Below are 15,810 nucleotides of genomic sequence, written 5' to 3'. Positions count from 1 at the left end.
TAATACATACTCTCTAAACCAGGCAGCATCCTGGTACATCTCCTCTGTACCCTTTCCAACGCTTCCACATCCTTCCTATAATGAGGCAACCAGAACTGGACACAGTACTCTAAGTGTGGTCTAACCAGAGTTTTATAGAGCTGCATCATTACCTCGCGGCTCTTAAACGCGATCCCTCAACTTATGAAAGCTAATACCCCATAAGCTTTCTTAACTACCCTATCCACCTGTGAGGCACCTTTCAGGGATCTGTGGATATGGACCCCCAGAGCCCTCTGCTCCTCCACACTACCAAGAATCCTGCCATTAACTTTGTACTCTACCAAATTGTACCACCTCACACTTCTCTGGATTGAACTCCATCTGCCACTTCTCAGCCCAGCTCTGCATCCTATCAATGTTCCTCTGCAATCTTCGACTAGCCACAACATTTTAGTAAAGCTGTTGGGATAGTTTTGTATATGTGTAAACTATTGATACTTTCCTATTGGACTGTTTTCATCCTTCCCTTAACTTTCTCCAAATTTTTGAACTGTGGGGTATCTTCAAAAAAGCAAGCAGAGTGTTTGTTGTTATTATTTTATTACCTATGTGCTTTTTTTTAAATGCGGCATTGGCTTATTTAGTGTATACATCACATGGTGCTACATTAATCTCTACAAACCAGAGGTCTGGGATAATTCCTGTTAGAGTCATGGGGTAATATAGCATGGACACAGGCCCTTCGGCCCAGCTCTTCCATGCTGACCAAGATGCCCATCTAAGCTAGTCCTATTTGCCCCCATCCCTTGAAACCTTTCCTATCCATGCAACTGTCCAAGTGTCATTTAAATGTTATTGTACCTGTCTCAGCCACTTCCTCTGGCAGCTTATTCCATATATGCACCACCCTCTGTGTGAAGAAGTTGCCCCTTGGGTCTCTTTTAATCTTTCCCTTCTCACCTTAAACCTATGCTCTCTAGTTTTTGATTCTCTTTCTGGGAGGGAAAAACAATGTGCATTCACCCTTCTATGCTCCTCATGATCTTGTACACCTCCATAAGGTCACCCTTCAGCCTCCTGCACTCCAGTGAACAAAATCCTAGCCTCCTTAACCTCTCTTCATAATTCAGGCCCTTGAGTCCTGGCAATATTCTTGTAAATCTTCTTTCCACTCTTTAATGATGTCTTTCCTACAATGGTAATCAAAACTGCATAATACTCCCAGTACGGCCACACTAACATTTTGTACTACTGCAACATAATGTCCCATGTTTTTTCAGAAATTAATCTACCTGCTGCCTAATCGTAAAGATTTCAATTGGAGTCAGTATTTTCGACAGGGTTTGGGGCTAGTAATGAAGGACTTTAGGCTAGATTTTCAATGTCAACCTGGTGACCCATGCTGGAAAATGCATCTGTAAAAGAATAGAATAAGATTGGGTTTGACTTTGCCGGTACAGTTCCCCTGTTTGCAATTGCTACAAATGGTCACCCCACACCTGAACCAGAGGCAGGGAGACTAGTTTGCTCATCCGAAGAGTCCTGGAATCCAGCAGTGAAGCTCCAGTGATGCACAGGAGTAGCCCTACCCCCAAAATCTGTGACTGCTTTAACAGCTGGTTAAAATTCTGCCCCCAAAGTTGGGCTGCAGCAATTGATATTGAGCCAAGTTAGTGAAGTCTCCACTTCACAGCCAACAGCAGGAGGCCCAACATTTGGTGCTCCAACACTCACACAGCAACATTCTCCATGTACTACACAGCTTTGACCCCAGCATTTGGCAAACAATTAAGATTTTGGTAAGATCTGTGCTTCGTAACTTTTATCCCATCAAACTTAAATTATTATCCACACATTTATTACCTGAAGGTTTTTTTCCACATTGCTGTTAACTTACCTGCCCCTAAGCACTTCTTGCTTGTATCCTCATCATCCACCACTGGTCTGCACCCCTGTCTTTGGCAAGTTCCACTCATTCCCTTTGCTCCAGATATTGAAATTACATTTAAAATCCTAGCCCCAATGAATCCATCTCAGTGACCTCCTCAGACTTATTGCAAACACATTCTTAATCTGCCAATCCTTGTCTATTGCTAAAGACGCCCCACCGCTGATGGTCACATGTTAGAAAGTAGCTCCAAACAGCATTGTCTTGTCACAGTCTATCCTCTTGTTAAAAAGCCCCTGAAACTTATTCAGTAAGCAAACGTTATTGCATCATTTGAGGAATTTTGTTTTAAACCATATGGCTGCATAAAATTAAATACTCAATGCATGGAATGCAGATAAAAATAGACAGCGGACATTAAATATGTGTATTAATATCTTATGGAATGTGATATTGGCTTCCAAATCATGTTACTCTGCAGGGCATGAGATTGATATTTTTATGGAGAGCAACAGTGCTCAAATGAAAATGTTAATTAAACATTACAGGATATTGATCCAATTGATGTATTCACAAAGATAAAATGTAAGGGCTCTTTTGGCAATGGTTAGTTTATGTTTTCTTGACACGAGCTCACCTCCTGCTCTTTTAATGTTGTTGCTTTGGGACATCTTCCGACATGCCATTTCTTTTATGGTAATTCTTATATTTTCTGCATTCTGTATTTTTCAAGCATCACCATTTTACAAAATTATTGTAAGGAAGTTAGTACCCAAGACCATCAATTCATTTCTTTTCTCATTGTTATGTGAATTATTTCAATGAAGTATGAAGCTTCCACTTCAACAATTTAAATATACATGTTTTTGCATAACATTCCATTACATTTACAACTAATGTATAATGAATTGCACTTGACAACAATTTGAATTTATAAGACATCTTTAATAAATGAAAATGTTTTAAGTTGCTTCACAGCAGCAACATTAGACAATGGTTGATATTGAGCCAAAAAGGATAGTGGAAGCAGGTGATTTGAGGATTTATCAGAGGTAAGGCGATCAATGGAAGAGAGAGATGCAGAGACTTAGGCATAAATTTCAAGAGCTTAGGGCTTAACTATCCTAACAGAGAAATAAAAGGTGTGGGGATGTGCGAGTTTGAAGGATTGCTAGATTCTTGAAGCATTATAGGACTGGGCAGGTTACTGAGATGTGGAGGGGAAAATCCAGAAGAATGAACATTTTAAATTCAAGCCCTTCAAAGATCTGGCACCAGTGTAGGTAAGTGAAAACTTGTGGTGCAGAACCTGGTGTAGATTATGAAATGAGAAGCATAATTTTCAATAACCAGAGGTTTTTGGAATGTGAAAGAAAAGTTCTGAACAAAAGATCATTGTTGAGCCTTGGGGTAAAAATAAAAGCAGGAATGATACTTTCTTCACATCAAAGACACCCTACATTGTATGGCAGTACCAGAATGCTCAATGGATATAATCAAAATGATCCAACACTGTGCTGTGAGGCAGCAGCAGTACTCCACCACAGTTTGCAACTTGAAAGCCTGGCATTTCCCATCTTCACAGGGATCCCATTCAGTGAGAGATACCAGTTAGGACCAGATGTACTTAAAGATCTGATGTAGCTGTAAAACATGGCTATATAACCAATAAATCAGATCAAAACTCTGCATTCCAGCCATATCAACATGTGTATAGTAGACAATTAATAAACACAAAGGAGAACCGTGAACATCCTTAGTTTCAAACACAGAGGAAGAACAACATGTGCATGCAAAGGATAAACCTGAATCATTTTTTGACATCTTCAGCCAGAACTGCTGAGTGGATAATCCATCACAGCTTCCTAAGATCACTTTCATCACAGAAGTCAATTTTTCAGCCACTTGATTCACTCCAAGTGGTATTAATAAATGGCTAAATGAACTGCATTCAGTAAAGGTTATTGGTCTTAACAAATTCTTGCTGAAAGCTCTTCTTCAGAGCTAGTCATGGATCTAGCCAAGTTCTTCCAGCAGAGTTCCAATACCTGCATCTACCCAATAAAGTGGAAAATTGCTGAGGTATGCATTGTCCACAAAAATCAGAACAAATTCAATCTCAAAAGTTACTCTCAATTATCAACAAAGTGATAAAGAGCTTCACTGACAGTGTTATCGAAATGGGACTTACACATCACCTGCTCATTGATATTTAGTTTTCTGCCAATGCCACCTGATGTTCCTTGTGAGTGTTGGGTTTGGAGGACCAAGAACATGATAGAGAATCAGCACTGAGGTGTAAAACTAAGCAGGGTATTATTGTCCTTTGTGTAACCTTGTATAATGTTTCTGGATGTTGCAAAAGATCCTGTATAGTGCAAGCTGTTATTTTTGCATACCTTGATTTAATTTGCTTTTGTCAGTAAATTAGCAGTTGAGACTGTGGAAAACGTTAACAGTTTATGAGGATATTGGAGCAAAGATCCTGCCAAAAAAGCACTTAGCCCCTTTGACGTTGATAAATTATGTGCTACACCAGTCAAATTATAAAGTGCAATACAACTTGCTATTCTTGATATAATTTTAGGGAGTCTCCAAATCGTGTATTTTCTTAGCATCACTGCTGTTAGGAAGTCCTCACCTCCTACAAACTGAAATGTCAACTTTCATGTTCATTCTTTTATTGAGGGAGTGTTTCCTGGGTCAAAGCACCCTTGTTACTGAAAATTGCCCTTTGGCATTAGTACAAACCCCTGCTATTATTCTGGTCTTTGGATAACAGAAGAATAAACAGTTTATCAGATGGCATAACAGATTATAATCAGAGCAGGTTATTAAAGCAAAACTATCAAACCAGCAGAAAATCACTGCTGAACACTGGCTACAACAAAATGATGTTGACTAAATCTTAAAAGATATTGAACCTGTATTAAAAAGCTATAGTGAACTTGAACATGAGCATTTGTCTCTAGGGTCTTTATGAGTTCATTTCTGCAAGAGAAGAACTGGAAAAAAGTGCCCAAGTTGAAGTGAAATATACTTCCTGCTTCCTTTGTTGTTCATTCAAAATTAAATTATGAGTCAGCAGTAAAATGATACTAGAGAGAAATGGCCACTGAAGCAGACTAAATCCTTTCAATAATTGTTTCTTTCTCAGCAGTTACTATCTGATCTGCTGAGTATTCCAATCATTCTCTGTTTAATTTCAGATTTCCAGCATCTGTGATTTTTTTCTTGCATTTTGATTATTATTGAATTGACTACCACCTCTCTCCCAGCAGATCTTCTCTGGATGAAGCTCTTCTCCCCTCTTTGCTACAGGGTTTCTTGGTCTCTTTTGCCATGGTCTCTTCACCCCTTCTCCTTTTCAGCAATTTTAAAACACACTTATTTTCTAACTTACCCAGTTTTGATAAAAGTCATCAACCTGAAACATTAATTCTGTTTTCTCTCTCTCAATCGATGCTGCCTAAATATTTCCAGCATTTTCAATTTTATTCAGATTTTAAGTGTCTGTAGTTCTATTTTTCCTTTTTGATTGCTTTGACTAACTTCAGCAGAAAACATTTAGGTGGAGAAATTTGTTATTAAAATATTAAAACACTTCATCTCTTTGTGGCCTTATGTAAGCAGCTTAAATCTATGATCAAAGACTTAAAAGAAACATAATATGCCCAAGGATTAATTTCTCTAAAAGTAAATGCAACTTGTGCTCTGGGAAATATTCAAAGGAAATGACAGTAAAATAGAGGAAAGAAACACATCTCTCACAATGACTGGAGCTCACATTTCTGTAAGTCAGTTGAATAAACAGGAATTGTGATAATGTGATGTTGACTTTGCCTGTGTGACAGCGTGATAGGCTGTATGGAGTTTGCAAGTTCTCCTTGTGACCATATGGGTTTTCTCAAGGTATTCCAGTTTCCTCCACATGCGCATTGGTAGTTTTATTGGCCACTGATATTGTCCTTAGTTGTAGATGATTTGTAGAATCTGGGAAAGTTGATGGGAAGGTGGGGAGAATAAAATGGGTTTGGGTAGGATTAATGTAAATGGATGCTTGATAGTCCACATGGATTTGGTGGGCTGAAAGGCCTGTTTCCATACTGTATCTCTCTATAATTCTGTGACAATGATATAATAATAGATATTTAATCTATTCCAAAAATGTACAAAGAGCCTGTTGGGAACGCTAGTTTTACACTGCAGGAACATACTGAATTTATGGCAAGATTTCTTGCAGATTAGTCATAATTTTCTCTCTGTCAATTAACTGGTAGCCAATATGGCTTTGGAATAGTCCATTGTCTCCATCATTATGTTTCTCTCTGAGACAGGTGGAGTCTCATATAGTGAGAATTTTGAAACTCTCCAGTTCTGTAACATTTGGACCCTCTTTTAGATTCCTGCCCCTAAATTCCATGTTCTCTTGATGCTTGAATTAGCAGTTTTTAAATCAGACTCTCTCCAAACATCTGAAAATGTGACATTTAAGGAAAAATATCACTTCAAGGCTATAGCTAACAATGTAAAACGTGCCCCGCTTCTCATCATTCAGTTGTAACCAGCATTGTATATTCATTTTCAAATTATATCATAATTATAATACAACTAATGATTCCGTTATCCCTAGATAGCAGTGCCATTTTAATAGCACTTTCTACAATATTTACAAATAAAACCACTACCTAGAATTTTTTCATTGTATTAACTGGTCCATTCTAGCATTTTGCTTTTACCTTTGGTCAACTTTTGTGTTACTTTTGGTTCATTTGTCGTCCTCCTATTCCCTTGGGAATCTGCTCCAGCACCGAAGCGAACTGCTCAGGGAAAAGTGTCCTTGAGCCGAAGGAACACTTCTTTTCTGTTGCAGAGCACCCTCTGACCAATAGTGATGCCCTGGGAGCACAGTTGAATCCAATGCAACAAGCTGTGAACAAGATAACAGAGATATTCAAACAAGTTTCTCTAAGCTAATCAGGTTCCTGTACTTGTTAATCTATTACCACTTTAATGGATGCCAAGTTACTTAAATATTCTGATTGGTAGCACTGTTTTGCTTTGTGTTACAAGTATTCTCCACTGGAGCTTGGGATGGGAAGAGACAGTTTGGCAAGGGTTGGGGCATAACTAGCTTGCAGGGGGAGGGGGCTTGGGGGTGTAGTGGGAAGGGATCCCTGGGAGCCCTTCCCACTTGCTGAAAACCTCTACCATGTAAAGACACAAGTACATAATACAGGACAGCTCAGGAAAAGGTCATTCACTTCATCTAACCTACTTTTGTCAACAAACAAATCAAACTGCCCCATGTTAAATAGAAAATTCTTCACATTGAATACAGAAACATGGCTTAATATAATTTGCTACCACATCATTAATTTCACTGTATTGATTAGCTAGTCACACAGGATAACTTAAAATTGGTTAAAATATATGTACAAGTTGCAGCAACCTTCACCATAAAAAGTATAGATATACTGATAAGGTTTCCCCTGAAAGAATGTTGAATGCTTCCAGAGATCTTCCATAAGATATGCAATCTGCTTAATGAACACATCCATAGAACCAACAAAAACTTATCTTAAAATGTTTTACTTTATGGTAAATAATGCAATGTGACAGCAATAAAAAGTGCTGCTAGAAATACTGTACAACTAGTTCAAGAAACATGGACTGAGTAAATAAATAGGAAAGCCTGGAAGATGCTGTAAAGTATATATCAATGTTGAGGGCTCCTCTTACTAAAATCATGACAATAGTAGGAAATTACGAGTGAGGCCAGGTAGATCCAACCCATCAATCATTCATTACAGATCACAGAAAGGTTCAAACCATGCACTCATTTTCACAGGAAGCTGGTTCCAGTTTAGTTACTTGCTTTGAACTTGTGACATCAGATATCTCACTCTAGGGATATTAATTCCTTTTATGTATTTTCCTCTCTAGAAAGCCCACTACCTATTCCAGCTTCAATCCACAGGATCTATGTTTCCAATGCCATTATCCCCATTCCGTCCCTGCCTCTCTGTATAAAAAACTGTTGCGCTGCTGACGGTGCAAATTCCCAGTCTTTCTGCAGAAAGCATCTACGATTCCCAGCCAGATTATATGAGAAATGCATGCCCAATGCCAGTTTTATTCACCTAATACTTCCAGTCAATGACTAACTTTATGATTGATTTTATGCAATACTACCCTCAAATACAGTAAATAGATCCCTAATAGATTGTGTGAAAACCTTTCCCCTCACTCTACAAATGGCACATACAGAATCTGAAACTTCATTTTGAACATGTAAAATTCCCCAGTCCCATTTTTCTTATTTAGACCCATTCTTGGCCTCTCACTATTCAAATTTATTTGCAAATAAGGCATTTCCAACCTCAGATTCAAAGTCTCAGATTTGTTTTTAGAGAGAGCGTTATCAAACTTGGGATCATTCCCTAATTTACAACAGCTCGTTCATTCATTCCTAAACTAGGTTCCATTCCTCAAACTCTGCAGGGATTAGACACACTGAAGGAGGACATTACTAATTCTAGGTTCCCAATATTGGATCCTATCAATATTATATTCAAAAATCTCTAATTTTACTCTTTAAATTTTTTTTAAAATTTTATTTACAGCGTGGTAACAGGCCCTTCTGGCCCAATGAGTGCGCGCTGCCCATTGTAAACCCAAATTAACCTACCCGTACGTCTTTGCAATGTGGGAGGAAACCAGAGCACCCGGAGGAAACCCACGCAGACACAGGAGAACGTACAAACTCCTTACAGACAGCGATGAGAATCGAACCCCGATCGCTGGTGCTGTAATAGCATCGCGCTAACCGCTATGCTACCGTGCCGCCCCTTTAAAGAACAACAAAAGGAGATCATGTACTCCTCGCCTTACCATTCACCAAAACAGATTTCAGATGCACTGTTTATTGGGAGCAATTCACAATTCCAGGAAAAAAAAACTTGCATTTATATAGGACGCTGTAGACAATGAACTATTTATTAGAAGTAGCTACTGTAGCAGGGAATCACGATACAGCAGAATCCTACAAATATCAATGCAATAAAGCAAAAGGTAATCTCTTTTTTGAAACTTCTAAAATTTATTTCTGGGATCTTTGTGTTTCTGGAAAGGCCAGAATTTATTGCCCATCCCTAAATGCCCTTAAACTGGGCATTTTGAATGGTATTTAAGAGTTAACCACATTGGTGATCAGGATTTGATTAAAGGATTTTTTTTTGTCCAGGCTATCTGAGGGGGACAAACGAGGCTTCTGTTCGGTAATTAGTTTATTACTGTCACATGTACCAAGATACATGTACCACGAAAAGCTTTTGTTTGCATGCCATCCAGACAAATCATTCCATACATAAGACTGAACTGCGTTCACAAATCTGTAATTTCTTGCAGTCTTGGGCAGTTGCCATTCCATGCTGTGATGCATCCAAATAGGATACTTTCTATGGTGCATCTGTAAAAAAATCGGTGAGGGTCATCAGGGACATGCTGAATTTAATATTTCATTTTGAATTAATATTGAATTTAATATCTCATTCAAATTACAGTAACTAACAGCAATGGAGTGCCAGACCAGATTATCAATTCATTACCGTGCAATGGGGTTTGAACCTGCAGCCTCTGATACTGAGAAAGAATGCCACTATTGAGCCAAATGCTGGTCCTAAAATTTATATACAAAGGGCTTGTATGCCCAATCCAAAATTTTTTAAATATCTCCTCCTGTTCTGCATTTCTTATCCCAGTTTTCCTATCAAAGAGTGTACTCATAATTCCAACTTCAGCTATTTTTGCAGGTTTTGGTTCCAATAACCAATTCCTTGGTATACATCTCTCTTTGGAGACTTTATTCACCAATATGGTATTCCTAATTCCATATCCTCTCCATTACATGCTCCAGAAACATAACACTCTATTCCAAGCCCTGTCAAAGGAAGAGATTACCAGACAGCAAGAGAAAAATGTTCAAGGATATGCTCAAAGTTTCTTTGGAAAAAGATCCCCATTGGCTCTTGGGAATCTTTGGCCCATGACTGCTCAAAGTGGCGTTGGGACCTCAAGTCCATGCACATGGAACCCCCGAGGAAACAATGGAAAAAAGTGCACCAGCTCACAAACTACTCACCTGCCCAGCCAGGGACCTCCTGCCCGACCTTTGGAAGACTCTGCTGTCCAAATTGGCCTCATGGGAACGTGAAAACCAGAGTGGAATCAAGTCACCTTCGATCTCAAGGGACAGCCTGCGAAGACAGGGACTCTGGGCTCTGCCGATCCCAGTCTCCCAACATTTCCGTGTGTAGAAACAGTGTCCTGAATATGACACTCCTGGAATCTGTCCTCATTGGCTCTACTTTCTGTCTCAGATTTCTAGGAATTCTCTCTGGAACAACCCGTGATCCCGGTACAAGCGTGTCCAACAGCAGCATTCCCACATTTTTCTCTGTTCGCTCTACATTCCCAATCTCCATTTTTTTTTTGCCTTGTTCTTCACACGGATTCAATCCCAATGCCAGCAAACCTTCCTGGCAACCAATTCCCATCATTTTCTCCGCAGGGATTGTTTTCCAATTCCCGGGTTGCCTGCTGGAAACTCCTTCCCACTCAACAACCCCCCGTGACGTCACGCCTTCCTTGCAGCTGGGTAGAATTTTTAAAAGTTTATTTTCAAGAAAAGAACAACAGCAACAACACAGTTTGGATTTAAACAGGGGCAATAAAAGCTGTAAGGAAATTCCGTGCACGCAAAAGCATGGAGCGGGGTGAGGGGAGTGCCAGACTATTTAATAATAATAAGATTATTTATGCATTGGGATGGATGGATTTGCTGAGTTTGAAAATTGAGAGGACTGTTTCCGCGTTTGCTGATTATCCTTTGCTCTTTGTTTTCCCTAGACTTCCACCGGAAAGTTGCTGACCTATTTTTTAAATATATTTTCCCCTCTTTTTTTTCGCTTCTCTCGCGTTCTTGTTTTGTTTTAAATTAAACAGCGAGGCGCGCAGCTGCCAGGACCTAGTTGCTCAGCCGACTGCCGGAGGAGATATGGAGCCGCTGAAAATCGAGGTAAAAAAAAAATCACACTCACAGAAAGGTTAAAAGTTTTTTTTCTTTGAGGGTTACTTGAGGGGGAGAAAGTTTGAGCAAAACTTGGATTGCAGAGGGAGCGGTGGGAAGTTGGCGGACTGAGGGAAGCCGGCCTGGGAGGTTGCCAGGGGGCTCTTGGCTGCTTGTTTAGAGGGAAATGCAGTGAAGTTTGATACAATGTGTTTTGTTTGAGCGATACTTTGTTATTAATGGCTTTGCTTCTTTGTCTCTCTCTCGCTCCCTCTCCTCCTCCTCCCCAGTGGATCGGTTCTCCCTGCGGCTCCCACGGACCCTACACTTTCTACAGGGCTTTCAGCTTGCCGGAGCCCGGCTCCTCCGGCCAAGGGAAGGCGCCGAGGACGCTGACGGCCAGGCTCGGACAGTTCCTCTTTGTCAGATGCCAGCCCCATGAGCCCGAATGCATCGCCGAGCTCCAGCTCCTGTGGGAGGACCGCAGCCGCCAGCAATTGCTGGCCAGCACCAGGCTCTACTTCAGCCCGGAGGATACCCCGCAAGGACGTAACCTGCACCACGGTCAGGTAAGGGGGCAAAAGGGCACTCAGCCTGGGCAGCTGTTTCCTTCCAGGGTGAGCTCAGTTTGCGGGACGTTAGAGGAATGGGAAGAAGGGTGGACGTTAAACATTCCTTAATTTGCCTGGAACTCCTCTGATGCCCCCTTTTTATGTTGTTTCAAGGTCAGATGATCTCTACTCAAACATGATTAGAATCGGGCAAATACTTCACCGAAACTTCACTGAAACGTGCTCACAACAGAGGTTAATTAAAACTGGTGAGAGGTTAGGGGAAACAGATTTGATCGTGAATAAGAAACAAAAATACCCAAAACATGTTAGCAGATATTGAATTGGTCCTCAAAATAACTCATTAATAAAATATTTTTAAAATTCTATCGAAGCTTTGCATGTGGAATGTTTCCTTTGTTGGGTGGAGAAATTGAGAAATTAGCGAGCTATTTCCAGGAATTTGCAAACTGAAAGCTGGTATGCTTTGATTTTGGAATCTTAAACAGTCCGCATAATAATGTTATTGGCGGACATTCAAAATTGTAAACGGCTTTAAGCGATTGGCCTGTTTAACCTTGATTTAAAATAATAAAATGACTAAGGTCTGGCTGTAGTTTGATCTCTGTTGCAAAGGGCGTGGGTGCCGCTCCGTTTCCTCAGTGTAGGCTAAATTCAGAAATGATGATGAGTAACAATCAGCAACATGATAGCCTGTCTCTCTTGGAATAATTAGACGCTCCGCAGGGTCGGTGATTGCTCAAATGCAGCGTCTTGTTTGCTCCGCACCTCCTGAGCGAGATTCCAGGATTGTCCAGATCTGTTGTGAATTTGCACTGGTGGCGTCTTGTTATATTTCGGGGTGCAGTTGTGAAAAGCGGCGGAGGTCTCTCACCCATTCCCTTTTCAGCGTTATTTATTTATATTTCATTTTTAAAAGCCCATATCATGAAAATAGATTGTGCTGATACGGGCTTTCAAAAATGAAATATAAATAACGCGGAAAAAAAGTACGGATCTGCAGAAAATTTTGTGTCTACGGATCTGGAGATCCATTTTTATTTGCTCCTTTTGTGTTCCCTGTAATTTGGGATTCGGAGCCAGTCCGCTCGGCTCCAAGCCAAGCACTTCCTGACGAACGAGTCTGACATTCTTCCAGACATATTAAGAAACTGCTTTTCTGGTTATTTTAACAGCATTTTTTTTAATATAGGCTTGGTGGTTGTAGTAAATCAAATGACACGTCATGACATTTTTAGATAATTATATTTCTGTCTGGTTGCATCACTGGCACTGGGTGCCCAGGACAAGCTGACTGGCGTTATTATGGTAGATTTTTAAAAAATAACAATCGTAAAGTCAAAACGACAGCTGTAGGATGTGTCCATTATCATAGTGAAGCACCTCTACATTAGACTGGCATCTTTAAGTCTGCTGCTGCACCCAGTTTCACAAGAATCCAGTATTTTTCAGTTTCTTGGAGCACATGGAGTGAGAAGATGGTTCATGGTCAAGGGGCCCTTTGGTTGTCCAAAAGAAATGTACATTATTACCAAACCTACTTTTCTGTTAGATGGTGACAATATATTACCTTATTAATCAAATGTAGTTTGCTGTTCTGAATTTGGGTTTGTTTCATACTAAGTTTCCATTCTGTAGAGTTGTTTTTTTTAATCCTATCAATGAAATTGACTATCTCCACCAACACTTATACATTGCCTATCCATGCCCCTACCACAAGCCATTTGTTGAAAGTTTCACTTGTATTTTTTCCACCTCCAGATTTGATGTATTCCGATGCCCTCCTGCCTGCCTTTCACCTTCCTACCTCGTACAATGTCTCCACACTCCCTTAACACTGAAAACCTTTATCCTTTCCTGTGCATCTATCATTCTTGTAGTTGTTAACCTGTGTTGGTTTTGGCTACCAAATATGACACGTTTAAAGTTCTGACCACAGTGTTTAGATCCATCCTTGACCTCATCCCTACTCATCACTTTAGCAATCTCCAGCTGACAAGTCACTTCCCCTCCCTGTCCCCTAGCCATTGACCAAATACCTAAGCTCTGATCATCTGAATCCGGCTTTGTGCACCCTGACCATCCCTCTAGGGTTCATCATTGTTGGCCAGGGGTTCAGCTGCTTATGTTGTGAGATTTGATATTTGCCTCTCTACACTTCTAGAGACTGTCCTTGAAGTTCTGTTTTTTTTCTATCATGTTTTAGACTTGCTTCCATTAGTTCCTTTCTTGATTTGGTTTTTTTTTCAAATGCATCTGTAAAGCATTTAAGAAAATCATTGCTGTCAATGGGAAAACTTTCTTTTGCACTGGCTTTGGGAAGCAAAGAGAAGGGAGTAAACTTGAGAAGCTGGTAGGAGTGGTGCTTGGGCTTCCATGGATTGTTGCTGCCATTGATTTTTTTTAAAAAAAGTATGTTAGGATTAACCTTAAAGTTGAACTCAAAAGTTGCACCTACGATTTTTGGAGGTACACTAAAAGGGTGGCTTTCTTTGCAGTTGCATTTCTTAAAGTGCTCCATACATAGCTTCAAATAGAACTTAGAAGTTTGCTTTTTATACCCTGATTAGATGTTAGTTATTACTCAGATAGTTTTCTTGCTTCATTAGCCAGAACTAATGCTGCATTTTTCCTTGATGCATTAGAAGCAAACTGATCAAAGGAGCACACTGATTTTTGTCTAATTCTAGTCTACCTGCAGAGATTAAAGGAGCTCTGTTAAAAGGACCATATTTGGGAACGTTTGAATTTAATTGAAATCGAAACCATTGCAAAAACATTTTCCCTAATGTTCTGTAATATTTTTTTCTTATTTAAGAAGGTACTTGGGCAAATGTGTCTGTAGAAGAAGAATGAAGGGTAATTATTGAAACATACAAGATCCTGAGGGGGCATAACAGGTTAAATGCTGAGATGTTTCCTTTAGTGGGAGAGTCTCAAATGAGGAGACATGGTTACAAGATTAGAGGGTGGTCATTTAAAACTGTGGTATATTTAAAAAAAAATTCTTGCAGAGGGTGGTGAATCTTTGGAATTCTCAGCCCACAAAGATTGTGGACACTTCACTGGAGGTATGTAAAGAGGAGGTAAATAAGTTTATGAAAGAATAGAGAACTGAGAGTGATGTGGAACAAGCACAGAAGAAGAGTTCAGACCTGGGGCAAATCAGCCGTGATCGTATTGAATGGTGGAGCAGGCTTGAGGGGCCAGGTAGCCTACTCCTGCTCCTATTTTCTTGTGTTTTTTTTTTGAATAATAATTACTGTACTTAGATTTTACTTGTGTGTAGCATTGGAAAAGGGGCCTTAATCTTCATCAGTTACCTCTTCTCTCTGGATGTTGCTACCAAAGGTATGAGAAATTTGAGCATTGGCATATGGACTCTGATCCCGGTTAGTGTGCTGATGTCTGTGATCGCCTCTCCATTGCACAATTGGCAGAGAGTGGCACCACAGGTGTTAAGCACATTCCAGAAAGGTTAACGGTTTTATGATTACCTGACATTAATAAAAAAAAACACAGTGATAAGTGCTCACAGTGGAGGGGATATTATGTTGAAAGACTGCAGTGAACTTTAATAAATTCTTCTCTAAATTATGTTAATGGTCTTTGCCTCAATAATCACCATGCTCTCATTAACTTTTGTGTGATTAAAAGTTATTCAAACCCTTCCAGCCTTCTAAGGACAATTCTGAGTCTTTGATCTCCTGTTATTAATTTACCAATTTCAGTGAAAACAGTTGTTCACTATGCAGCCTGTTAAGGGGTATTAAAATTGAGTGTTTTACTAGATTCTCCCACCGATCCATTGAGTTTACTTATTCCACAGTGGAACTCCATTTTTGAGCATTTTTTTAAGATCACACTAATTTTAACTCTTAATATCATTCTATTGAACCATCCTTGAACATTTTTATGATTCTAGCACTATTCCAGTAATGTGCTGTAAAAACTGCACATGGTATTGCAAGAGTTGCTAACTAATTACACCGTGTCTTTGCCTTTGTTGTTAACCTATATAAATAATTCCAGATTCCCATATTTTACATGCCTTTTCTACCTGTAATCTCACAATTATGCTGGAGACTCGGCGAAGTCTAGGCAGTTTTACTCTGTTGCAGCTAATTATTTAGGTTATTCTTTTTGTTCTCTTCCTCAAGGTGAATAGCTTAATATTTCTGCATTGAGCTATAGCTGCCAACTATTTGTTCTGCTGTATTCTTCCCTGTAATTTGACACCATCAGAAAACTTCAGCATTATTCCTCCTGTTTACATGCAAATCGCTCTATAAATGAAA

General features: G+C 39.7%; 1 protein-coding gene and 1 long non-coding RNA gene across 2 annotated transcripts in view; one reads left to right on the top strand and one right to left on the bottom strand.

Annotated features, from left to right (window-relative positions):
• Positions 1-2,873: 2,873 nt before the first annotated feature.
• LOC127569789 (uncharacterized) lies at positions 2,874-10,502 on the bottom strand. The gene is made up of 3 exons (XR_007956245.1): positions 10,014-10,502; positions 6,610-6,800; positions 2,874-3,527 (listed from the first exon to the last, which is right to left on the bottom strand). It is a non-coding gene; the product is annotated as an uncharacterized LOC127569789 (long non-coding RNA).
• Positions 10,503-10,580: 78 nt separating this feature from the next.
• The window catches only part of LOC127569337 (AT-rich interactive domain-containing protein 5B-like), a 93,432-nt gene continuing 88,202 nt past the window's right edge, over positions 10,581-15,810 (top strand). The window contains exons 1-3 of the mRNA XM_052013882.1: positions 10,581-10,610; positions 10,781-10,949; positions 11,231-11,509. Of these exons, the coding sequence (XP_051869842.1) occupies positions 10,929-10,949; positions 11,231-11,509 (300 nt within the window). The 5' untranslated portion in view covers positions 10,581-10,610; positions 10,781-10,928. The remainder of the gene's footprint in view (positions 10,611-10,780; positions 10,950-11,230; positions 11,510-15,810) is intronic.

This window comes from Pristis pectinata, chromosome 4 (assembly GCF_009764475.1).
Source record: "Pristis pectinata isolate sPriPec2 chromosome 4, sPriPec2.1.pri, whole genome shotgun sequence".
NCBI classification, from domain to species: Eukaryota; Metazoa; Chordata; class Chondrichthyes; order Rhinopristiformes; family Pristidae; genus Pristis; species Pristis pectinata.
This window is presented reverse-complemented; position numbering and strand designations above follow the sequence as displayed.